At 50.5% G+C, this 26,278-nt stretch overlaps 1 protein-coding gene across 4 annotated transcripts in view; it reads left to right on the top strand.

Moving 5' to 3' along the window:
* Positions 1-26,278, top strand: part of BCORL1 (BCL6 corepressor like 1) — an 84,141-nt gene that overhangs the window by 37,936 nt on the left and 19,927 nt on the right. For all 4 annotated transcript variants that reach the window (XM_074208749.1, XM_074208748.1, XM_074208751.1 and 1 more), the window contains 7 exons: positions 1,353-1,484; positions 6,134-6,221; positions 7,048-10,026; positions 14,600-14,759; positions 15,152-15,232; positions 17,306-17,734; positions 24,952-25,172. In XM_074208749.1, the coding sequence (XP_074064850.1) occupies positions 1,399-1,484; positions 6,134-6,221; positions 7,048-10,026; positions 14,600-14,759; positions 15,152-15,232; positions 17,306-17,734; positions 24,952-25,172 (4,044 nt within the window). In that variant the 5' untranslated portion in view covers positions 1,353-1,398. The remainder of the gene's footprint in view (positions 1-1,352; positions 1,485-6,133; positions 6,222-7,047; positions 10,027-14,599; positions 14,760-15,151; positions 15,233-17,305; positions 17,735-24,951; positions 25,173-26,278) is intronic.

Genomic DNA, 26,278 nt, shown 5'->3' on the forward strand with positions numbered 1-26,278 from the left:
GGCCCAAGTCTTTCTTAGGTTCTCTTCGTGTTGCACCATATTGCCAAAGTGGAGCATCTTCATAACTATGCATTGGAAAGCTCACTGGCTTTGGAGGGGGAACCATAGGGTAAAAGGCCAGCACTGAACCCTGGCACCCTTGGGGTTCATCAGGCAACGAAGGGCTTCTAAAAGACTCTTTTAGCTGGCCATTTTGGCTACCATAGCTCAGTTCTTGTGGAGAATTGAGGTCAGCATCCCCTGAACCTTGAGATATTTCCATCAATTCCCAATATGAGCTCGTTTTGCTTTGGTTTGCCTCAAAAAAACTTGGATGTGATAAATCAAGAGGCAGGGCTGTTTGCATTCTGCATCAGTGGGGTTATTACCTAATTAGCCTAGGAACCCAGTCAGTGTGTGGGAGGCACCTAAAGGCCTGCAGAAGGGTTGGTTACTGTAGCAGAGCTCTTGGGGGAGCTGGGGAGAAAAACTTCGGGAGCTGCAGGTAGTCAAGATTCCATTGTGGAGGTTGCCCCGTTTGGAGTGTTCGGTTTGACTGGGTGATGGCAGAGTGTACTGACTTGGCTTGGGAAAATACCCTAGGCTCAGCTTGCTTGCATCTGGCCCCATTTTCAAGGGGCTTCTTGAAGAAAAGAGGCTTTCCCCTAGAGGGTCTTTGTGACAAAAGTTTCTCTGTTTACATCATGAGTTTACCTTGGTAGTCTGGCTTCTGTACCACCCTCACCCTTCCCACCTCTTACTTCCTATAGACTCCTCTTAGATAAGATCTTGAGCTATTTCCAGAGCTGGCTCTGGTGGTAAGTCATATTCTGTGGAACCTAAGAATCTTTCTTTGATTGTCCAGCCTCCCATCTGTCTTGGACAAATAGAATTTTCTCTCTTTGCCATAGTTCTTAGCCCCTCCATGATGGCACATAGGGCAGCTCTTTTTCCTCTAGAAACCTCTGGGTTTGCCCAAGGTGGAGTTCTCCCTTGCAACTGGATCTCTTGGTTGTCTTCAGCTAGGGAGACCTGTTGCTTCATCTGCTTTCTGACTTAGATGTTCTGGCTTCTTTTGTGAAGTTTCCCCTAGTTAGGATAGAGCCTTAGAAGTCATTTCACTTGAAGTTTACATGTTATAGGGGAGGGAATCAAAGCCAGGGAGGGGAAGGGACTTAACCAAGGTCAAGGTCAGGCAGCTAATGTTAGGAATTGAGTTGAAAGAACCCAAACTTTCTGTCCCGGTTCCCCCCACACACACACGCACACACTCCTTTGCTCGCTCTTAAAAAGATTTATCATAACAGCTGTTTAGCATCTCACTCCACTGTCCACAGGATTTTATCTTGGGTTTATCTGTTTGGACCTCTTAGGCAAAGCAGCTCTGGTCGATTCTATCCCGGTGGTTGGAAGGCTGTCATGATCTCTACAGCACCACTCTATAGTGAAGTGCACAACTGGACCGGTACCGACCATTTTTGCATGTGTGGTCTCAAAGAAGAGAGGTAAGACAGCTCGGGGGCTTCCAGAGGTTGGGGGGGGGGGGATGGGAGAGGGGCCACAGCGGGGGAGTGGTTAGTGTGGGTGTGTCGATTGGGGGGAATTAAACTGGACCTGGGCCTAGCCCTGGCCATGACCCAGAATGCACTTGGCTTCCTCTTGATGCTCAGCCCCCTGAACTCCCTGGGGAGGGACCCTGGCTGCTGTGTCAGCAGTGGACCTTTGGCTGGCTAGTCTACACAATGTGAGGGAAAGGGAAGTTCAGGTTCTTTCAGTTTTATTTATGGGGCTCATGTCAATGTTGAAAGACAGGGAAGCTGATCCTGAAGTGATCCCTGGGAGAAATGGCAGGGCCTGACACTTAGATGCTTCTCTGTGCTGGAAACTCCTGTTTGCCTTTGCTCATAACTTGCCAAGATCCAACAAGTCATAAGCAGAAGAGCCAGAATTTGAACCCAGGTGCTCTACATTTTAATCCCAACATTCTTTCCACTTGGTAGTTTCCAAGGACCTCTGGCTCCCAGTCTAGCTGTCTGTCTAATATATCTCAGGTGATTCAGTGGAACGACTGGAATTGTGAGTTAGGGAATCTAGGTTCAAATCATTGTCACTACCCAGATGATTTTGGGCAAGTTCCTTCCCCTTCAGGGCCTCAGTTTCCCTTTCTGTAAAACAAGGAAGTTGGACTATTAGATGACTCCTGAGGTTCCTTCCAGTACTAACTAGGATCCTCTGTATGACCTTGGATAAATCCCTTCCCCTTTCTGGGCCTTCAGTTTCCTCTTCTGTAAAATGAGAATGTTGGACTAGAAGATTCCTGCAATCCCTTCTTGCTCTCGATCTAAGGTCCTATATCATTTAACCTCCTCGTGCCTCAGTTTCCCCCTATAAAGTGAGACAGTTGGAGCTCTGAAGTCCCTCCTAGCTCTTGAACCAGGATCCTCTGTGTCTTGGAGCCAGATTCTTTGGGATTGTTGAATTGCAGATCCAGAACGAGAGGTATCCTTAAAGTTCACGTGATCAGTCCTGTTCATTTTAGAGAGGAGGAAAGCGAGGTAAGACAGAGGTGGTTAAAGTACTTGTCCAGGGTTGTGAAGTCTTTAAATGGCCAAGCTGGCATTGGAAGCCAGGTCCTCTGACGGTCCAATGATCTTTCCATTGAACTAGTGATCCCTTTATGGTACCTAGAGGTTTTTCAATAAATAGTGATGACCCTAACCCTACTGAGGTCTGGCACTTTGCGCATGTCTGCCCCAGCTGGTGATTGCTACAAACATTAGCCCCTTTAGCCCCATTTAGGTATGCAGCTATCTCTTGGGTCTCAGCAATGACTTCGATGCTATCCCTTCTATTCCCTTTGCCTGTATGCCGTCATAGCCAAGTCACAGTTCAGGCCACACGCTAGCTGATTTCCCAATTTCAATCTTCCTTTCTTGAACAACTGAATTCTTCAGCCTTGTAAAAACTTGGAGAAATGATGGCTACAGGGGGAGGGGCGGCTAGGTGGCGCAGTGGATAAGAGTACTGGCCTTGGAGTCAGGAGTACCTGAGTTCAAATCCAGCCTCAGACACTTAATAATGACCTAGCCGTGTAGCCTTGGGCAAGCCACTTAGCCCTACAGGCCTTGAACAATCTAAAAAACAAAAAAAAAGAAATGATGGTTACCAAATAGACTATCCTTCAAGGTCATTGAGTCATAGCATCATGGGATTTTAAGCTGGAAAGGATCTTATTGGTCATTGAGTTCAATCCCTTCATTTTCTTGATTATTTGCTTAGTTTCACAGGGCTAATAAATGTCTGAGGCAGAATTCAAACTTGGAGATTTTTTGACTCCCAAGACCAGCATTCATTCTATCTACTCTTGCTCCCCCCATGCCTAGGTCACATTCCCCCTTCTTGACAAGAGAAAACTTAGTTCCAAAGCATAGGTGGAAATGGGGAGGGAACAATGATATCACAGGTCCTCCCCACAAGGAAAAAAAAATCACATCCTGTAATGTCTTCCCACATTTCTTTCCATGCCTTATATTTATTATTACTTATGGCCCCCTCATTTTACAAAAGAGAAAATCCAGCCCCTGGAGAAGGGCAGGATTGAATTTAAGCTTAGAGAAGCTTTGCTGGAGTTTCCTCGGTCAGTGTTTTGCAGCTTCTTCTAGGGAAGGATATCTATTTCCAGGGATAATTTCATGCAGGGTCAGGAGGGGATGGAGGGGGGGAGGTTTCTGTGAAGGGAAGAGCAGGGGGATCTGATAGGATTCTCCTTTCCCCTTCCTGGCTGGGACCTGTGTGTGTGTGTGTGTGTGTGTGTGTGTGTGTGTGTGTGTGTCTGTGTGTCTGTGTGTCTGTGTGTGCGTGTGTGCGTGTGTGCGTGCGTGTGTTGGGAGGGATGTTGCCATGAAAGCTATAGATTGCTTCTCCTTCTAGTTTCCCTGGACTCTTGTAGTGAGGGTGAGAATAGGAGAGCCTGGAAATGGACCTCCTTATCCCCACCCTCTCCCCCCCAAAAGCCCATCCCTGGTAAATTCAAGTTGTGACTTGCGCCCACCCACCGAATCTCAGGCTAGGTGTGGGCCTTGCTTTTCTGGTCTCTCTGGAGTTGAAAGTGTGGATTTCCTCCCCCCTCCCCACCTTGCAGCAGTTCCCCCAACTGGATCCACAGCCCTTCCACCCCCTTCCAACCCTTCCTGCTCTCTGTGTCAGTTTCGATAGCTGGGGGACCCGCCCACTTCCGACATTCTATCCGCCTTTTAAAGGGCCCAAGCTTCTTTCCATTGGTTTTGTCATTGTACTGCTCTGGAAAGATGGTGAAGGATGTCCCTTTAGGAAGGGCTCCTTGCCCCTTCTCTCCCCCTCCCCCCTTCCTTGTCCGTTTTGCTTTCCCTGCTCCAAGTTTTATGGGGGGGGGATAACAAATTGTCCCCTTTTTCAAAGGGTGAGGACTGGACGATCGGGGCCCTTCCCTTGATCACGACATTTTTATGGAGAAGTCCGGACTTCCCATGGACTAGAGGGCCTGTCAGAATAGGAGGGCTGGCCTTTAGAGGCAGGAGGCAAAACAGCCCCGCTCCTTTCCCCAGAAGCAGCCCAGCATCTCGCCCTGCAGAGGGAAGATGCCGGAGCTTTCCTGCCTGGACGGCGTCTTGTCCGGCTTTAGCCCACGGCCTCTGTTTCCTGGGACACGGGACGAGCTGGTCTTGCCTTTTGGTTTCAATACCCCACCGAATTTCCCTGTGTGCCCCCCCTCCCCACATATACCCCAACCCCCCCATAGAACCATCTTGTTGTAAAAAATAGTTAAGCACACCTGCGTGTGAGGACTCGACTATCAGTTCCTGTCTCGGGGAGGATCATTGGTGTGATTGTGACAAAGGCGTATTACGGGCTTCGGAATCTAGACCTGGAGGGGCCTTCAAAGAGCATCTAGTCCAGCCCTTTCATTTTACAGAAGGAAATTGAGATTGAAATGTAAAATGATTTATCCAGGGTCACAAGGCAGTAGTAGTAGTAGTAGTAGTAGTAGTAGTAGTAGTAGTAGTAGTAGTAGTGGTAGTAGTAGTAGTAGTAGTAGTAGTAGTGGTAGTAGTAGTAGTAGTAGTAGTAGTAGTAGTAGTAGTAGTAGTAGTAGTAGTAGTGGTAGTAGTAGTAGTAGTGAGTGAACCGGGATTGAGATGCCAAAGCTTTTGACTGTGCCTCTCAATTGCTCATATTGGGGGAGGGAGCTCAATCGTTGCATTTTAAATGCCCAGGGACCTTTGGGAGTGATGGTTTGGTCTCCTGGTTCTCATTTGGGGAAACTGGTGACCCCTTGGTGGCTGTTTCCCCTTCAGTGTAATCCTCAGAGCAAGCCACCCATGGGGACTGTGCTTACTCCAAGTCAACCCAGTAGAAGGAAGAAGTGTTCCTTTCAAAGCCCTGATAAATGAGGAGGTGTTATTTGCTTCCCAAGAGGCTCCCGAATGGGATTCCTTTTGCATCCCTCTCTAATGCATTTCCAAAGGGGATTCAGTTTACAAAACCTCTGTTTGCATGCAGCTCTTTTAGGGGCATGTTTGTTGTGTCAAACAAAGTCCAGCTGGGTGTTGGGAAGTGGTTGCTGGCCACAGGCAGAGCTAACCTCCAGGGCCCAGGATTCCCCAGATTCAACCTTTGTTGCCCTGGAGCTACCATGAGAGGAGAAGAGAAAGAGAGGCTGAGGCTGAGGCTTCCAGGGGGCCGGGGGCCCGGGAGGGAGGGGTGGGTGGGGAGCAAGGCGGGAACATGAAAGCAGGATGATACACCAACAAACAGTAATTAAAGTCTTCGGGGAGGAGATAGAAAGTTTAGATTAACCATGTCCCCTGACCTCATGAAGCTCTCTATCAAGGAGGGGGCGAAGGAGCCAGCCCAGAGAGCTAGCATTTACTTCTCTCCTCTTGTGTTTTAGGGCTTTGTGAGCTGGGCCGGTGCTGATTCTAGGTATTGATTGTGTGCGTGTGCGTTCGTGTGTGTGTGTGTGTGTGTGTGTGTGTATGTGACAGAACTGATGCTGTGTACTTGTGTGGGGCGGGATGGGGGGAGGGGAATGGGGGAGGGTGGAGGGGGATGGCCAGAGGTGGCCTTTGAACTCTCCAGGTCTCACACCCTTGTTTCTCTGTCTCCCCTCTGTCAGGAGAACGTCTCTTTCTGATGAGTCCAAGGCAGCTGGCTGCCAAAGCTTCAGATCCCAAGAGTTTTGTGTCAGTAGCAGCTTTTCCAAGGTAAAAAGATGGACTGCTGAGGATGCTGGGTGAGGGGCATGCTCCACAGCCCTTATGGCTTCCCAGAGTCAGAGAAGCACAGATTAAAAACTCAGCAGGGCCCTGTCCATCCTCCTCATTTTGCTGATGGGGAACCAGAGCCAAGTGGAGGGGAGGTGACTCGTCCGAGGATAGAAGTGTTAGAGGCATGATTTAAACCCAGCCCCTGTGACCCCCAAAGCCAGTGCTTTTTGTATTCCACTACAGTGGAGCTGTCTGCTGGAGTCTCTCTTAGGGAGCCTCATGGCCCCAAAGGCCCTGGGGAGACAGTGATGATGGGTGGCTCCCTGGAGAGCAGAGGCATCATCAGAAGTTAATCCAACAAATGTTGGATCTGGAGCCAATTCACATCTTGGCTCTGGTGTCAACTAGCTGGACTAACCCATGTTTGCCTTCTTCTTTTTCTGTCTCTAAAATGAAAAGTTGAGGATCTACAAGGCCCTTCCACCTTTGAATCTTGTTAGCAACATCCCATTCCCACCCCAAACTGCTCTTAAAGAAAAAAAAACAGCTGACCACTGAATATGCTAAGAGATTCATGGTGGCCATTGCATTAAGAGCACTAAGTGGAAAAGAGGCCTGACTGAGCCTGTGACCCTTGGGCAGGATCCCATGCTGCAGGTTGGGCGGACTGAGTTCTGTTGGACTTCTTCCTCTCTTTCCCACTCCTCCTGCCCACCCCTCTCTCCTTTCTGAAGAGGCCCAACTAGCTTGGCTCTGTGGGTGTGTTTGGAAAGGTTGGACAAGAAGGAGATGATCATCCAAGCTTCCGGTGCTGTCTTTGCAGGTGGAGCTCACAGCAGTTGGTGGTGGTGGCACTGCTCAGGGGGTGGACCCAGCTAATGGTGCCAAGGAGAAATTTGGGCACGAAGTAGGGGAGCAGCCGCCCAGCACCGAGCCAATAATGGCGCCCCCTGGGCCTGATGGCATCTTTACCCCATTAGCCAAGCCAGGAGATGGCCAGGGGCTTGACAAGCCTCCCCCCTCAGATAGTCCAGAGCCAGGCGGTGACCAAGCTGAAGCCCGCACGGACAAACTAGCCACCTGTCCTCTGGTTGGGCCCCAGGCACTGGATCACCAGCATGCTGGGCCACAGAAGAACACTTGCATTTTGGCCACCCTAGGCATTGGGGCTACCGTAGAGGGGGCCTTGCCTTTGGTGGCTGCCGATGTCAGTCCTCTGCCAGTCCCGGCTTCTGGTCCTGGGCCCGGGCCCTTGTCGGTGCCTCTCTCAGTCCCCCTTGCCATTCCTGCCTCGGTCACCCTTTCAGCATCTGGCCCTTCCCCTCCGTTGGCTCCGGCCCCAACCTTGGCGCCAGCTCCCATCCCCATCTCTCTGGCCACTCCGGTCTCCATTCCTGCTTCAGTCCCCTTGTCTCTGCCAGCTTTGGTTCTGGCCCCTGTTCCCCCCCTTCCTACTCCAGCTCCATCCCCTGCCACCATCCCTGCCCCCCCACCTCCGACTCTCATCACGGCCTTTGCCGCTGCCACTCCGGCCCCAGCCCCCACTCCGGCTCCAGTGTTCACCCCAGCCCCTACCCCTGGCCCGCCAGCCAAGCCGGCCCTCGCCCCCAATCCCAGCTCCACTTCTATCTCTGCCCCCTTCAGCCTCAATCGCGTGTGTTTCCCTGCCAACCAGGCTTCCACCATGCAGAAGGTGCCCCTGCCCTTTCAGCCTGGGACAGTCTTGGCCCCAAATCAGCCACTGGTCTACATCCCTCCCCAGAGCTGTGGACAGCCTCTCAGTGTGGCCACAATCCCTGCTCCCCTGGGAGTGTCCTCCACGCTCACGCTCCCTGTGCTGCCCTCGTACTTACAGGAGAGGTGTCTGCCTGGGGTTCTGGCCTCTTCTGAGCTCCATTCTTACCCCTGTGCTTTTTCTGTGGCCCACCCACTGACTTCAGATTCCAAGCTTGTCTCCCTGGAGGTAAATGGACTCCCTTGCGCCTCTCCATCCAGTGGAAACAGCATCCAGCCTGTGCCTGATGGTGGACCTGCTGCTCTCCCTGCCCCTGCTGCTCAGATTCTCCCACCAGCACCCCAGCCTTCCCTGCCGGCTGCTAGTGGGAGCGCACCCCCGGGGCACCCCCCCAAGGCCCCAGCCACTACAGAGCACCATGCAGAAGGAGCTTCTGTGGCCTTTTCCCCTCTCAAATCCCCACCCCAGCTGGAACGAGAGATGGCCTCCCCTCCTGAGTGCATTGAGATGCCCTTGGACCTCTCTTCCAAGTCTAACCGCCAGAAGCTTCCACTGCCCAGCCAGCGCAAAACACCACCCATGCCAGTGCTGACCCCAGTGCACACCAGTGGTAAGGCCTTCCTCTCCACGGTCCTGTCTCGCTCCCACCGGGCAGGCCAGACCACTGGCAGTAATGTCACCTCGTGCCTCGGGCCCACTTCCCCATTCGTTATCTTCCCCGAGTTTGTGAGAAACGGGGACCCGAGTGCCTGGGTGAAGAACTCCACAGCATTGATCAGTACCATTCCCGGTACCTACGTCGGGGTGGCTAATCCCGTGCCTGCCTCCCTGCTACTGAACAAAGATGCCAGTTTGGGCATTGTCCAGGACCCCCGCCAGTTGCCCAAGCAGGAGCCCATCTCCATTGTCGATCAGGGAGCACCCAAGAACCCCACTTCTGCCTGTGGCAAGAAGGGCAGCCAGGCAGCGGCCTCCGAGAACCCAGTCAGGCGATCTACCCCGGCTCGGATTGCCCCTGGGGTGCCTACCTGCCCATCCAAGGAAATGCCATTTTGGAAACCCACTGGGCAGGGGAGCATCTACTCGAGGTGTTCAATCAATGGGAAGCCCACCACGGCCCAGGTCTTGCCTGTCAGTTGGCCACCCTATCACTCATCCTCACTCTTTTCCATTGGCATCCCCAGCCCTGGGCAGCTGACCACACATCAAGGGGTACCCATCAAACCGGCTGGCATTGCTGGGGAGTTCTCCATGGTGCCATCAGCCACCCCCAGTGAGGCTGCCCATGGAGCTGCCGAGGACCAACCAAGACCCAGTGGGTCCTTGCCAGAGGGGCAAGAATCTGTCCCAAAAGGCAAGAGCTGCCAGCCCCCCCCCAGGCCCTGTGAGGAACCAGTTAACTCTACCATCTTGATCTTAGGTCCCCAGACAGGCAGTCTACCAATATCTCTCCAGTCCAGCGCTTTTGGAGAGATGAGAGGGATGAAGGTCAAGACTGGAAGTCCCCCCCGAGACAAAGGGCCTGAGGATTCAGAGAGCCAGGCAAGTCCTGACTCCCCTTTGAGTTCAGAGGGCCCCCATAGTTCTTATAGTCTGAAGCCAGCAGGAGATGGCAAACCCAAGAACAAGGTGCTAGCCACCTACCTGGCTCCTGACTTCACCTTGCCCCCCTCTCAGGGCTTACACAAATTGTCTGACATGTCTTTGCTACCTCACAAAGGCCACCTGAAGGAACTCAAAGCTAAAGCTGAAGTACAGGGGACCAAGAGGGGCCTAGGTCTGGGAGCGCGTTGGAAAAGCGATGGGGATCTCAATTGGGTGAAAAAGGAGAACGTGTTCTCTTTGAATCAGTGCTTTCAGACCGAGGGCTTCCTGGGGGGCCCGGCCAAGGCCAAGACTGGGCAGAATCAGCACAGATCAGAAGGTCGCAGCAGCTTCCCGTGCAAAAACAAGTGGAATCCCGACGATGGCAGCAAGCCCTCTTCCAAGAGGACGAAGTGCAGCCGAACCAAGGAGGATGACGCGCCAGCCAGCAGATCTCGAGGTCGGAGCCCCCATGGACACAAGGTGGGTACTTCACCAGCCGGTCTTGGTGTGGGTGCATCTGCCTTTGGGCAGCCAAAGGGCTGGAGAAATCAAAGAAGGGACCCCAGATCCCTCTGTTTCCTGAGAGCTGAGCCCTCCTTCTGCCCATTTACTAGCTGAGGACAAGGAGGCTGGGACAGGGGAAGTGGCTTGGTGACCGTTATGTGGACTTGCCCTCCCAACCTAATGGCTCTTTCCACTGCATGGTAAGGGACTCAGAAAGGCTAATGGAGTCTTAGGCAGAGGGACCCTTGGTCAGCAGGCCCAAAGGACTCTGCATCCATACCATGTGACCTGCCAAATTATCTTGAGGCTGTCTAACCTGGAGAGGAGAAGACTGGGGGCGGGGCTGGGGGATGGAACAGCCCTCTAAGCATGCCTCAAAGGGTCTGGCTTTTGGAAGAAGACAGAATGGAAAAGAGGGGAGTTACAGAGAGGCAGGCCTGGGGCATTGCCTCAGGTGCTGAGGAACTACCCCCCCCCATTTCCTCCCTGAGGTTCTTCAGTCATAATTCATGGCTGTTTGTTTACTGACCTGGCTCTCCCATTGCAGGGAGGAATAAGGTCTTCTAAGCCTCCAAGGAAAGGGAGGCTGCATTCCCTGCCAGGACTCAAGTGCAGGCCTTCTTCACATTTCTCTCTGGGATTGAGGATCCTTTTCTAGGAAAGACCCTGTGTGTGGGCCCTGGAAAGTGGGCAGGGGGCCTGGCTTTGGGAGTTACTCCTAGCTGGAGTCACTTTGGCTCTAGGACTCAGGCCTGGAAACAACATTTGCTTGGAAGCTTTGGGAACAGTCTTAACAGGTACTCCTGGGGTTTGGCAACTTGTGGGGGGGGCGTCAATCCAAGGAAGGCCTATGGCATCAGCCCCTTTAGGACCTCCATACTGCCTTTATACTCGTAGAAGGGACGAGTTCTTGTGCCAGGCACTGGACAAGCTTAAAGAAAGTCGCTGCCCTTGGGGGGGGATGTATGTTCTTTTAAAAAAAATTATTATTATTTTATTATTATTTTTAATACTGGGTATACATTTCAATGGAACTGACACTGTAGATGGCAGAATGGGAGCAAGGAAAGCTTCATGAATTGACCCTTTAGGATTATATGATCCAAGATTTTAAATGGGAAGGGATCTCAAAGGAGGAAACTGAGGCTCAGAAAGTGAAGTTACTTGCCCAAGGTCACACATCTTGTAAGTGACAGCCAGGACTGTTTGCATTGTGCTTCAACATTTAATAATTTATAAGTTTGAACTCATCAAAGCCAGGGGACTTGCCCAGGGTCACACAGTCAGGTATCAGAGGAGGATCTTGAGCTTGGCCTCTCTGTGCTATACCACCTCTTGTGGTGTTCTAAATCATACTCACAAGGTGTCACTTGCCCTAAATTTTTAACAGCTCAAATCTTTAAGTCCACCGAGGTCCACCAGTGGATCAGAAAGCATTTCTGACAAGCCCATCGGGTGCCAGGCATTGTGGTAGGTGCTGTCATACAAAAAAATAGGCAGGACCAACCCTGTCCTCAAGAAACTTATGTTCTCCTAACTTGGAACAACATTCACCCATCTTGCTTATCCCTGAGAAGTCCTATTCCTCTGCCACAGCTTCTGTGAACATTGGAAGAAGGGCATCAAGGAAGGGGCCCAAAATGGAGGGAAGCCACCACTGACTAGCAGAGTGACTTTGACCTCCCCCTTTCTGGGTCTCTGTCAAACAAGGTGACTTCTGAAGGCCCCTCCAGAGCTCACGGTCAGGAATTCTGTGGGGGAAACTGAATTGGTATTGCAGTTTTAAACCTGAGTTGTCTTGCTGCCTCTGCCCTGGGGCCTCCTGAAAATGGGACGGGGTTGGTGGCTTCAGCCTCTCTGTTCCCCTGCCCCCACCCCCCAAGTTCAGGCAGCTCTGATGGCCCTGGGAAATGTTTCCCTAACCTGACATCTGCCAGACCTGGCCCTGCCCCTGTGCAGAGCCAGGCAGTGCTGGCCAACCAGCAAGTGAGATGCCACTGTGTGCCCTCTGGCCTGGAAGGGGGGAATCCAGGTGAAAAAAAAATTAACTAGAGTACATTTAACCCCCTGTGCTCTACCAGGATTTGACCTTGTTCCCCATTTACCAGAGAGTCAGGGATCACTTTCATCAGAGTTTTCTGTTTTAACATCACCTTCAATCTAGATCTAGCCTTCCCTGCCCAGAGAGCCATCCTTTCCGACAAAGAATAAAAAGAGAGGGGAGAAAAGAGACAAATGAGCAAAACCAGGCCTATGTCTCAGGAGAGATATAGGCTATTGTATACATTGTTGTGCATCCGTAGGCCCCCGCATTGGCAGAGAAGGGCCAGGAGTATTGGCTCTTTTCCAGGGACAATTGTCATTTTCAAAGCCTTTTCGTCTTACTAATAGACAAAAGTATTTATGGAAAATATCCCCACTTGGCTTTTTGTTGCTGTTCTTTCTTTCCCCAGCTGTGTGGGGAGACCCCAGAAAACCTAGGTGCAAGGGCTTAACTATTCTGCTAACTTTAATTATATGACCTTGGGCAAGTCCCTTCCCATGTTGGCTCCTTACTGGACATCTTCTAGCTCCCCATCTCATCTTTTGGTAGTTCTGGGTCAAGCTCCTAGCATCCCTGGCCCAGTTATTCAGGACTGCTTGATGTGGTAGGGACTAGAGGGCCATAGTTTAAAGGGGAGGCATTGGTGTCTAATGAAAAAAAAAAGCATTCTAGACTGGTAATTGGGAGACCTGGGATCCGGACCCAGCTCTGTTATGGGGTGACCTTGAGTAAGGCCTCAGATGCAGCAAATGTGGCTGAAAAGTCCTGCCCCCCCCCCACCTTACAGTGCCATTAGGAGACCCTAGGCGAGGCAAAACCTGGAAGCCCACTGCAAAGGAGAAATTGCCCAACACAGAAATCCTTTCTGAAGAATGTTACTGAAGTTATTGGCCTCTGATCCTTTCTCCCTAGCCTTGGAATTTGTTTTCAGTTTTTTTATTTGAGTATCAATAGATGAGTTTTGTGTCCTGCTCCCCCAAACCATCCATGGTTGTGACCAATTCTACAATCACTCCTATGTGAGCCCATGTCCCAGATACTGGAATGAACCAAACTGCCAGTTCCTCTAGTGACAAAGCTTCAGAGCTGCCACATTTCCTTGCTCCAGAGTGCAGAATTCTGGGTCCTTCACAACCTGTCTCCCAAAACAGGGTTGTTTAACCTTGGTTGGGTCATAAGCCCCTTTGGCAGTCAGCCTGGCGAAGTCGAAGCCCCTTCAGAATTGTTTGTAAATGTCTAAAATGTCCGCAGTGGGTTGAGGAGGGAGGAAGAAGCCAGTTCTATTGAAATACAGATATCCAAGTTCATGGCCCACCAACCTGGGTGCGAGCTCTCCAGCCCCCATTCTTGGATGCACTGTCCCTCAAAGTCCCGGCCCTTTAGGGAAGTCCTGCCTTCCTTCCCGGCCCAGCTCAGATGCCATCTTTGTTCAGGAAACCTTCCTGGGTCTGGCATGATTCACCTTCCCTTTCTCAAGAGTATTGACTTGACCCAGGTGTCTCTCATTCCCTTCTGTGTCTCAGTTATTTCTTGATCTTTCTTCCCCCTTGACTTTGTAAACCCCTCGAATAAGACCTGTGGTGCGTTCTGAGGCATCAGGTTATCCGAAAGGACTGGACTTGGAATTTGTAAGAGACCTGGGTTCAGATTTTGACTTTGTTACTTCTTGGTTCTGGTAGCCAGGCATTTCATTGCTTCCTCAGTTTCCTCCTCTGTAAAATGGGTTGATGATGTCTCTACTACCTCCTTAACAAAGCATACTCTGCTGCTTCTGGTAGCATTGCTCCTATTCCCAGAGTCTGGCCTGGTAAAGCTTCATGGGTACCTAATAAGCCTCTGAAATTCAGTACCTATCCCTATAGGTGTCAGCCACTGTCATGAGGCTCAGAAAAGAACAGCCAGCCCCACCTTCTGGCAGCTACCATCACATTCAAAGGGGAAGAAATCCAGAGTGATCTGGGAGGGGGGGCAGGGACAGTACATATGACACCTCCCATCTGGAGGCACAGAAGTGGACTCTCCTGTATGAGGAGACACTTCCTGTGTGAGCCAGGGCAGAGTCACTCCATCGCTGTCTGCCTCAGTTTGCTCATCTGTCAAATGGGGGTGATCATAACAGCACCCATCCTCCAGAGCTGTTGGACAGATCAAACAAGGTAATATTTGAAAAGTGCTTAGTGTGCTTGGCACACAGTAGGTACTTAATAAATAATTATTCTCTCTCTGTGACTCCATAAGCAGGCCAATTTGACTGAAATTTAGAGACCTTAAATAAGTAATGTGAAACAAGGTGAGAAATAGAGGTCATAGACTACAGAACTTTCCATTCCAGGTTTGAGTTGTATATTTTAATCCTCGAGGCAATAGGAAGCCACTGAAGATCCCTGAACCAGGGAGTGAATGCTTATTGAATTTGGTTGGAATTGAATGGCATTCTTCCAAGGGAAGGAATGTCTTTTGCTGGCTAGCCTGACTATAGATATGTCTCTCTCTGTCCCTCTGTAGTGTAAGAGGCATCATGGAGATTCCCATGAGTCCAGCAAGAAAGCCTGCAAGACCCCAGGCAAAGAGCACAATGGCATCCGGATCAAGCACAAACGCCAGAAGTCTACCAAGTCCCAGCCCCAGCTGACAGGATTCCGAAGAGGAGATGGACATGAGGAAGGTAGGCCTCACCCTTAGCATCTCTCTGCTCTTGTGGCCATCAGAAGAAAGTGATAAGCTCCCCGCCCTGAGGGAGGCCAGAGCTCTAAGTCAGGAAAATGCTGCACGTGCCTGAGAGACTCATGGGACTTGGCCGTGGGAATCCAGGTTCTAGCCCTAGCTCCATTTATTCTTTGTCCTCTCCAAGCCTCAGTTTCCTCGTGGGTATTGCTGAGATTGAAGTGGCATTTGCCTCAAATGAGGTCATGCTTTTAAACAGGAGCAAGTCTCTATTGGTGTTACCAATTGTAATTATTCATACTCTTTTATTATTTTGGGGCTCAGGCTCTGCTGCCATTCTTCTTATGGTCTCCCTTCTCTTCAAATGATGTGTGTCCCCAACCTTCCCCACAGGCTACTTGGAGAAGAAAGCAAAGAATAACTTCCGAGACTTCATCCCCGTAGTCCTGAGTAGCCGGACCCGTAGTCAGTCTGGTGAGTGTCTCTTTTGGCAGCTGGGGGTGGGGAAGGATGGGATGGCCACCAACAGGATGGGCCTGAAGGCTGCTCCAGGGTCTTGGCTATCTGGGACACATGAGTTCTGGGCATGCCCGATGCCTTCAGACCTAGACACGTGGCACCCCTGTGGACCCTGGCGTTTCTTAACCTCAAATGGATTTCACTTGGGAAATGAGACAGATGGCTCGGTGCCTCTTCAAAAGTCAACTTTTCTAGAGTCCACCCCCCCCCCCAGTTTGTGGTGGTCCAAATCCACATTTACAAATGCCAATCCTTGCTAACTACTTACACTCACACCTTCCTCCAAGGCTTGTTTATTTTTATCTTTAATAAGGGAATGAGTGTTATTAATCTTTTTCCCCCACTTTTTTTAAGTTTTTTTTTTTTTTTTTTTTGCAAGGCAAATGGGGTTAAGTGGCTTGCCCAAGGCCACACAGCTAGGGAATTATTAAGTGTCAATCAACAGGTATCAGGAAATGCCAGGCCCTAGGAATACTAAGAAAAGCAGTAGTTGGGTGCCTAGCACCTGGAGAGCACCTACTTACCTGCTTGCTTGCTCTTTGAAATGTTGAGGAAAAGTAATAACGGTAAGAGTAGCCTGTTCTTTTCTGGGGGCGGGGCAAGGAGGTGGGGTTGGATGAGTTGAGTAAGTGATGCTCTGGGCAAAGAATTTTGGAAGAAAGAGGACAAAAAACTAACAACCTAATGATGGCACAGGACCATGATCAGGATGTTTGGGGGCAAAAAGAAAGACCCAGGTTTTCCATGAAACAAAAGCTAGAGGGGGAAGGGCTCTTTCTAACCAAGAAATTCGAAGTCTGTGAACATTTGTGTTGCTTAGCCAGGATAGGATCCTGGTGTTGAAAATAAAAGGAAATCATTCATTGTTTTCAAGTGTTTAAAAAAGGAGAGAGAGAAAGGGAGAGATGGTCCCTGCCCTCGAGGTGTTCACATTCTGTATGTACAGAAATGCCCAGGAAAGTTTGGATGTGATGCTTCGTTCACAACGTGAATAATATGAATCTGTATTGAGCATGGTTATAGATGCAGAGCTTAGATTACATTGCTTTCTGAAATTGAAAGGACTTGGGGGAGGGAGAAGCCCTGGCAGCTGAGGGAAAGACCAGCTTGGAGAAGGTGGGTTTTGAGCAGGGCTTTAAGGGGAAACTTGGGATGCTAATAGAGAAAGATGAGGAGGGAGAATGAGAGAGAAAGAGCTAGGCAAACTTGTCTTCCACCTCCAAGACCCCAATTCATATTCTTTTCCCTCCACCCTGACTGGAAGCCTGAAAGGGAGATGGTGCTTCGGGAATGGTCACTTCCCCAACTCTAACAATTACTTTGTGACATCAAGCAAGTCTTGTCTCTTCTATGAGGTGCAATTTCCTGCTCTGAAAAATGAGGATGCGAGGGCAACATGGCAGAATGGCTAGAGTTGGAGTTCAGAAGGCCAGCTTTCCAGGCTTGCCTCTGATTCCTACTGGCTCTGGGACCCTGGAGAGATCAGTAAACCTCTTGGGACCCCAGGGAGTAAGACGATGAGTTACAGAATGATTGCTGCTCTGCTTCCTGCACCAATAAAATCACTGGTGGGCCTTTCTTTCCCTCCACCCCCCCCCCAAATTACACTACTAATGATTGGCCTGGCCTAGAGGGTCACAGTGACTGGAGAGTTTTCTAACTCTTGGTGAATTAGAGACATCTCATTTGAAGATGCTCCTGCCCGGAGCTGGAAAGGACCTTGTTATTGTTGTGGGTTGTTTCAGTGTCTAACTCTTGGTGGCCCCATTTGAGGTTTTCCTGGCAAAGATACTGGAGTTTTTCTCATTTTCTTCTCCAGTTCATTTTACACATGAGGAATTGAGAAAAATAGAGTTAAGTGACTTGTCCCGGGTCACACAGCCAGTCCCATGGGGCATTTGAATTTCAAAATAATGACTGCTTTAGGAGCCTTTTGTCCCTGTCCTGAATCGGTTGAGGAGGGGGTCCCTGAGTCCAGCTCGTTCAGGGAGGACTCTCCCTTCTTACCCAGGCATGTTCTCTCCACAGGAAACCTTTGCAGCAGCACCTTCAACACCCCCACAGCTGATTGTGAGCTGGGCAGCCCAGCAGTGTTCCCCGTGCTGGACGATCACCAAGAAGAAGTGGGGCTGGGCAACAAACACCGTAAGCGAAAGGCCCACCGCTCTTCCCAGCATGTGAGCCGACGCTCTCGGGGGGACCACGCCTTGGCCAATCGGGCCAGCCGGCACCTGCGAAGGTCCCAGGAGCTGCCCTGGAAGATGGAGTCCCCAAGGCAGCCATGGGACACAGAAGATGAGGAGGAAGATGAAGACGAGGATGAGGAGGAAGGTCACATAAAGAGGAAGAAAAGGAGACGGCAGAAAAACCGTAAATATCATACTGGGGAGTACCTGACAGAGCGGGAAGAGCAGGCGCACAAATCTGTGTGCCACCAGCTTCGCAAGTCCCGAACAGGTATGTCAATTGGGAGAGGAGTGGCTCGCCAGCATTAGAGAGACCTTGAAAGTACCTTCTGTGGATAGTAGCTTTTGCTGTTTGTTAAGAGAGCCAGATGGGAACCTAGATCTAGAACTGATGGGAACCCAAGAGGCCAATCATTCTATATCCATGGTGAGTCCTCCCCTGTTTTGTAGCTGAGGAACCTGAGGCGCTCAGATGGGAAGTGACTTGCCCAGTGATAAGTTGCAGAGCCAAGATTTGAATCTGTTTTTCTTATTGTGAATCCAAGTCTCTTTCCCTGGTATCATGCTGTCTCCCCAAATATCCTTAGAGTCAGCAAGGTGCCTTGGAAGGAACAGTCTTTGGAGTCATTGCACTTGGGTTTAAGACATCTTTTCTCTCTCTCTCTCTCTCTCTCTCTCTCTCTCTCTCTCTCTCTCCCTCCCTCCCCCACTTACTAGCTCTGTGACCTTGGACAAGTCCCTTCCTCTCTCTGGGGCTCAGTTCCACTGTCTGTAGGACTAAATTGTCTATAAGGATCCTTCTGCTTCCTAATCCTCCAAATGCTAGAATCCTTTCAAGTTTCAGGTGTCTAGCTTGGGCTTCCTGGCTGTGGCCATGACAAGTATCATCCTACAGAATCATAGATCAGGGGCGGCTAGGTGGCACAGTGGATAGAGCACTGGCCCTGGAGTCAGGAGGACCTGAGTTCAAGTCTGACCTCAGATACTTAATAATGACCTAGCTGTGTGGCCTTGGGCAAGTCACTTAACACCATTGCCTTGCAAAAATCTAAAAAAACAAAAAAACAAAAAAGAATCATAGATCAGGAGCTAGAAGGGACCTCAAAGCCAATGAGTTCAGCCCCCTCATTTGTCAAAAGAGGAAGAGGAAACTAAGGCCCCCAGAGACAGTTACATTCAGGTCCTCTGACTCCAAAGTCCTTGCTCTTTCCACCATAGCACAGAGCTTCCTTGATGGTTGGAGGCCATTCTCTTAAGAACAATGGAGAGTTTTGAGTCCATCTCCTTGAGGAGAGGGGGCAGCCATCCAATAGAATATAACCCAAGTTATAGGCAAATCCTGGCCGAGAGGGACATAGCAGATCTGCCTGAAGTCTGCCTCCCCCCCCCCCCCAAAGGGAAATCTATGGAGGAGGACTGGAACAGCAAGGTGAGACAGCAGTAAATGAATGAGCCCAGACCTGGGCCTCTCAGCCACCCCTTAGAGACAAGATGTGCCCCTGGAAAAAAGCTGGCTTCTCTGACTTGTGATTTCAGAAAGCCTAACTTAATTAGCAGCTGGCTCATTAGGTGACTGGGCTTTCTCCTAATGCCCTGGCTTGCCCCCACCCCCACCCCCACCCCCTTCCCACCCTCCCTCTGTGACTTTCTCAGGGAGTTAATCTGTTAAACAAACACTTAGGTGAGCTGGAGAAAATGCCTCCTTCGGGGGTCTTTTTGAAATTTGAGTCTTCCATCTTTACTTTCTGATTGGGATTCTGGGAGGGAAATTGAGGTTCTTTTAAAACAAAAATATACTTAGATTACAAGTCAAGTCCTCAAAGTTCTGACTTCAATGAAAGCCACAAGGGCAGGGCAAAGGAAAAGGGAGCCTTGGAGAAGAGGCAGAAGGCTAGTGGCCTTTGATTGGCCAGCCCTAGTTGGGTAGGTGGCAGGAAGAATGAAGAGAGATAGCTTGCCTGGGGATGACCCAGACACTGCCCCGTGGGCCTCTCCAAGTCACAGGTGGTAAGGCCTAGGCTACTGCTGACTTGTGCCTTTGTGAGAATGATCATCATGTTTTCAAACAAAAATCTGGTGGGGCTAGTCAAGTGAGGTTGAGTAGGCCATAGGTTTCGGAGCTAGAAGGGACCGCCTTCCTTCCTCCCTGGTTCCCACCATTTTACAGAAAAGGAAACTGAGGTAAAGTGACTTCTCTATAATCACACGTGGGATCCTAGATCTAGTCCTGGAAAGGGACCACAGAGGCCATCAAACCCAAGTCCCTTCATTTTACAGAAAGGGAAACTGAGGCCCAAAGCAGTAAAGTGACTTGCCCAGGATTATGGGACTAGTATCTGAGGCAGGATTCAACCCCAGTGAATCCCAATTCCTAGTCCAGGATCCTAGCCACTACCCTGCACTGCTCCTAAAGAGTACCCTCATTCAAAGGTCTGGCTGGACCCAGCTCTTCCCTCTACTTCCTCAATAGCAGTGTGACCTTGGGAAAATCTCTGCCCCTCCTGGGCCCCTGCCTTACCTTTCAAAGAAGGACTTGGGCTGGATGAACTGTAAAGCACCTTGCAGCTCAGTACATTGGAAATCTCCCGAGTCCTTTATGCCAGGACACTCCTGCCCACTCCCCCTTCAGGCCCTCTGTGCCTGTAGCACATGTCTCTCCTGATTTACTCATCTCCAGCTGTTGTTCATCAGCATCTCCTGGCTCTTTATTTGCTTGAACTTGTGGACCACATATTAGGACAGTGGGAAGGGAGAAGAAGTGCAGGGAAGTGAGCCCCAAGTCCTTGGACTCAGAGGGACTCGTGTCCCCTTGCCATTGGCCCACACTGCCTTTTTGATGCTGGCCTTCTGATTTTTCAGCTGTTTATATGGAGCCAGATACGTGCTTGGAATTTCCAGTATCATTATGCAGTGGTCTTTGATCTGCTCCAGGGAGGAAGTCCAGAGCTATCCTCCCAGGCTGGCAGACTGGTCATCGTTTGGACAGGGATGGGTATTCGATGGACTCCAGTTCATTTGGGTCTCCTAGTTCCTTTGGAGGCCGGAGGCTCTCCATGGCCTTATCGGATCTTCCCCGTGGCAGGGTTGGGGGGTGGGGGTGGAGATTAGCCCAGGCTAGTGTGTGGCAGATGGCTTCCGTGCATACACAAGCCCACCCATCCTCCCAGAGATCAGAAAAAGTTCAGATAACCTACTTCAGGGTTTGAGTCCCCTGTGGTCACAGGGTGAGCAGAGGGGGCCCAGAAAGAACAGGGCATTCTTGGTTAGGGCCTCATTTGAGGCATCTGTCACCTCTTGCCCAATGAACCTGGTACATCTAATACAACTTAGGCTGATTCTCCACATTTTGGGGAGCGGTGGGGTCGGAATACTGTTACATTCTCTGCCCCCTCCAAAAGGAGTCTGGGGAGGGCGATTGATAGGACAAGGGAAAGAAGACTCCTGGGAAGGCTCAGTTCTGGGGGTGAGCGGGACCAAAGAGGGAAGCTGGAAAGGCTGGTTGGGTCACATATCCTAAGAAGGAAGACGATTGGCATTGTGAGGTAAAATAATATAAATGGGCAGGTAGGTGCTGCAGTGGATAGAGTGTCTGGCCTGGAGTCAAGACCTGAGTTCAAATGTGGTCTCCGATGCTTCCTAGCTTTGTGACCCTGGGCAAGTCAGTTCATCCTGTTTGCCTTGATTTCTTCATCAGGAAAAGGAGCTGGAGAAGGAAATGGTAAATCGGTCCAGGGGTAGCTAGGCGGCACAGTGGATAGAGCACCAGCCCTGGAGTCAGGAGGACCTGAGTTCAAATGTGGCCTCAGATAACTCATGATTACCTAGCTGTGTGGCCTTGGGCAAGTCATTTATTTAACCCAATTGCCTTGCAAAAACCAAACAAGCAAAACAGTCTAATATCTCCACTGAGAATATGTCAAATGGGGGGGTCATGAAGAGTCTGACAGAACTGAAAACAGTTGAACAAAATAATACAAATAGTGAAGAGAATGATAGCTAGTGTGTGTATAGACTAGCTTTAAGGTTTGTAGAGCACTGTGTCCTCACTACAACTCTGTGGGGTCGGTGCTATTCCTGCCCCATTTTAGTTTATTTTATTTTTATTATTAATTTTTAGTTTTTTGCAAGGCAAATGGGGTTAAGTGGCTTGCCCAAGGCCACACAGCTAGGTAATCATTAAGTGTCTGAGATCCGGACTTGACCTCAGGTCCTCCTGACTCCAGGGCCGGTGCTCCATCCACTATGCCACCTAGCCGCCCTCCTGCCCTATTTTACAGACAAAGAAACTGAGGCTGTAGCACATATCTAACTCATCCAGGGGTCACACAGCTAGTCAGTGGCTGAGACAGGCAGGATACCTGACTAGTTAGTTGTCTCCTGTGGTTTCCACGCTGAAGGCAGCAGGGCCTGCTGTCCTGGACCCCTTCCTCCCCATACCCAGTTCTTGACCTCCCTAGCTGAGGCTCCTACCACCTTCACGGTAGGCTGTGGTTACTCTTCCAATCCAGGACCTGCAGGTACTTGGGTTTGGTGCTTTTTCATTTGGTAAAAGGTTGTTGTAGTTGCTTTTTTAAGTCTTCGGTGTTTCCCCACTTCATTTGGTTCTGATCCAAGAAACAATGATGAAGTGCCTACTGGGTGCCAGGCCCTGGACCTACAAGGGCACAAGTGAAACTGGTCCTGCCCTCTGAGACCTTTTTAGTTTTTTTTTTTTTTCTTTTTTGCAAGGCAAACAGGGTTAAGTGGCTTGCCCAAGGCCACACAGCTAGGTAATTATTAAGTGTCTGAGACCAGATTTGAACCCAGGTATTCCTGACTCCAAGGCCCGTGCTCTATCCACTGAGCAACCTAGCCACCCTCCCCCCCAGACCTTTTACTCTCTCTCCTGGAGGAATATACCATGTAGACAAGTAAATAATTCCAAGGGAATCCTGATAGCTGCTTTCAGTTCTCTTGTCTCTGCCCCCACTTTCAACTCTTGAGACTCCAGGCCCAGGCATTCCCCAGCTCGGGCCCAGCTCAGGCCCGGGTCAGCCAGCTAACACACCCTGGAGGCTCAAAAGTCTCCTACCCCCTTGGCTTCCTTGTTATAGCACCCCTCCAAAGGGCTTGGCCCTCTTCCTTTCCCCCAAACTTGGGCAAGGCAGCTTGGGGGAGAAGACAGAGCCCTGAGTCGAGCATCAGGGTTTGGGTTTGGCTCCTGAATGATCTTGGGCAAGCCCCTTCCTTTCTCTGGATTTCAAGTTTCCTCAGCTGGAAAAGGAAGAGGTTGGTGACTAGGTTGTTCCTCTTCTTGTTCTGGGGTCCTATGATACTGTGGCTCATTTCTTCAGAAGCTTTTTTTGAGTGCCTACTGTGTGCTGAACATTGTGTTGAGGGCTGAGGATGCTTGAGAGCAAGCCAGAAAAAGAGGAATGACTCGCTACAGAAGCACATATTAAGGGCCCGTGGAGTACCAGGCACGGCCCCGTCACAAGGCTAACAAAGTGTGGCATGGCTCTCTGCACACAAGGGTGAGGATCGCCTCCCCATGATTGGAGCCCCCGCTGTGAGCAGCCCTGGGATGCCACAATGGGCCTTTACTGTACTTGGAACAGAGAAAGCTTTGCTCAGCCCTAAGCAGGCAGAACCCCAAGCTTGGACAGGCGCGTGGGGATGGCATCAGTGACTGTATTCTGAGAAGGCAGGCCTCTGGACTCTGGGATTGGGGCATGGGGCCCTCTGATGCTAGGCTTGGGATCCTGCCTGACCCTTGGAGCCATGCAATGCTGTACCTCACACTTTGCAATTCTGTAAAATGGGACTGAGAAGGCTTGCACTGTCTTCCAGGGGAGTGTTTAGGATGCCAGTGCAGTGGGGGCAAGAAGCTCCCCCCACATCATTGTATTAATATTTACCTCCAGCAGGGTCTATGCCCCTGAGGAATATAACTGCAGAGAAGTATAATTCCTGGGCAATGGGATGAGGCAAAGGAGAGACTCCCCCCCCCCCCCTTCCCAGCTCTAGGAAAAATGTGAGGAGAGGGAGAAGTTGGTTTCAGTAGAATGTAAGCTCCCTGAGGGCAGCGCCCCTAGCTGGCCCATGGGAAGGATTCCTTCGAATTGAACTGGTAGGGCTCCCTAGAAGAGCTAGTCTTTGAATTTCGGCCTTGGGGGGCATTCACAAGAATTTCAGCAGGGTTCACGGAGGGCACAACAGCCTTGGACAGTCACCTGCACGTCTACATGGAGGCAGGAGAGGGCAGGATGAGATCAGGGGATGGAGAGCAGACGGGTGGGACCTGAGCCTAGGTGGTGTGAAGGAGGAGTCTTCAAAAATAAGGCAGACCTGAGTAGGGTGACCTTGGCAGATCACCTCACCTCTCCGTTTCCTCATCTGTAAAATGGGAATGATGCTAGAACCTACCTGCCACAGGGGTATTTTAAGGATCCAGTGATAAGCCGGAAACGAGGTATTTTGATCTCCCAGCGTTCTGTAATCGGCAGCTCTTCTGATGCTGGCTGTCCTGCTCTCTCTGCACACGGTGTTCTCGAGCCAGGGAGAGGAGATAGAGGCAGAATGGCCATGGTTTTCTCCTGGGATAGTGAGGATTGGGGCTGGTGGGAACGGAAGAGTGAGTAGCTTGACCCCTTTCCCGGTCCTTAGTCTCTAAACACTACGCTATAAAACACATCTTGAATATTTGATGAATTTATTGCTGGGATCATAAGGTTTTGAGCTAGAAGGACCTTACGAAGCAGCTTTCACTTTGTAGATGAGGAAACTGAGCCGCAGAGAGGCAAGTTTCAAGGCTCAGGCCATGCTTTCTGCTTTGGGACAAAGGGAGGGAACGCTCTGCCATCCTCTACCCACAGCACCCTTGAAGCTGGCTTCCCTGACCTGTCAGCTAACTGGTCTAGCCTTGTGGGCTGCCCCCTAGTGGCTGGGACTGAAGACTTCCCCTGTCCCAGGTGGAGAGAGACTGAATGGTGTGATGAAATGCTCTCAGCTCATTCAATCCCATCATTCACTGGAGTGGTCCAGTGTCCTTTGCTCACAGCCCAAGGATTATTTCTTGCTCTTGTTTCAAAAGAAGTAGAAACCGAGACTTGGGGGAAATGACTTGGCCAGAGTCACATAGCCCAGAAGCCAGTGCCTGAGCCAGATTTGCCACCCCAAGAATCCAAGGCATAGATTTATTATTTGGCACCTTCCATATTCAGAGCACTCTGTCAGGTACAAGGAGACATCCAGGACTCTGCCCTCATGGAACTGGAACAAAATATATCACCCCGTAGGGAAGCTTCAGAAAGGCCAAGCAGGGATACAGGAAAGTATTTTAGGCTTAAGGTACAGCTGAGCAAAAATCCTGGTGACCACTTTGGGGCTGTGCCCCTGAGATCCAAACCTTTCTTTCATCTTAGCCTTAAATGGGCAACTGTTTCTTCCCCTGAGGGCTCTGTGGCAGGGGATGCCTCTGATGTCTTTCCTTTCTCCTCTGCCCATCAGATTCCAAGTCTCGGAAGCAGAAGGGAGCATCCCAAGGCTCTGAGAGCCACCCGAAGACCAAGCATTCAACTTCCCACAGGGCCAGGGACCTCCTGGTTTTTCCCAATGGCTTTCTGGAAAACTGTCTGGAAAAGGTCCCCCCCCTGGGCAACGTGGACAAACCACAGGGGAAGCGCAAGTGTAAGACCAAGCATCTGGTCAGCTCCGCTGAGGAGGGCAAGGTACGGACGGTGGGCAAAGAGGGAGCTGATGCTGGTGGGGGCCAGGGGCTGTGACCCAGACTTCTGCATTTGGGATGGGGAATGCTTTCCCAAGCCAAGTTCCAGGAAGGAGCCTTGGATTCCAATCTACACAGCTGTTTGCTCACTGGGTGACCTTCAGCTAGTTCCCTTCTCTCTGAGTCTCAATTTTCTTCTCTGTCAAAAGAGGGGATTTGGACTAGAAGGTGTAGATCTGTGAGCCTGTTGAAAACCTTCAGCAAGTCTCATTCCCTTTCTAGGCCTCAGTTTCTTTGTCTGCCAAGTAAAGGGGTTGACTTGGATTATTTCTAAGGTGATTTCTACCTCGAAATCTGTCACCTGGTGATACTCTGTAGGCTTGGATATAGTAATGAGTAATAGATATGGGGATGGGGACTGAGGTTTGAGTCCTAGCTTGCCTTCCTTCTTTACCCTGAACCTCTGCAGCTAGGTGGCTAAATGGATGGTGCCATGGCTTGGAGTGAGAGACGTTAAGCTGAAGACACTTACCAGCTGTGTGACCCTGGGCAAGTCACTTAACCTCTGTCAGCCTTTGTTTGTTCCACTATAAGATAAGGGTCAAAATGGCATCTGGGGCCCCAGGGGTGTTGTGAGGATCAGATAAGACAGTGATTGTGAAGCACTTGCTTCATTGCTTCACACACACACACACACACACACACACACACACACAGTATGTGCCATCGAAATAGGAGTTGCTGTTATCAGTGTTATTATTATCTATAAATACTGGGGACAAGTAATGATCTCCTTCTAGTGCTAAAGAAGGTTCCTCCCTTGTTCTGGGATGAGACCTGGTTCTATTTACTCCCAGAACCCTCCAGATCTGCTGCTCTGACTGGCCTTTGCCCCTCCCTCCAGGAATTGAGATGTCCTGTGTGGTCCCTAGCCCATCCCTTCCACCCCACCCCCTCATGGCTCAGGCTCAGCCTGAACCTGGGAGAAGGAGGCTGGCTTTGTCTGCATCTCAGCTCCAGAGACTGGGCCTCTTCCATTCTGCTTCCTGACCTGGTCATTTTGTCTGGTCCCAACCTGTTATTTTCTCGGTGAAGAGAACTCCTGGTGAG

This window comes from Macrotis lagotis, chromosome X (assembly GCF_037893015.1).
Source record: "Macrotis lagotis isolate mMagLag1 chromosome X, bilby.v1.9.chrom.fasta, whole genome shotgun sequence".
In the NCBI taxonomy this organism is placed as follows: Eukaryota; Metazoa; Chordata; class Mammalia; order Peramelemorphia; family Peramelidae; genus Macrotis; species Macrotis lagotis.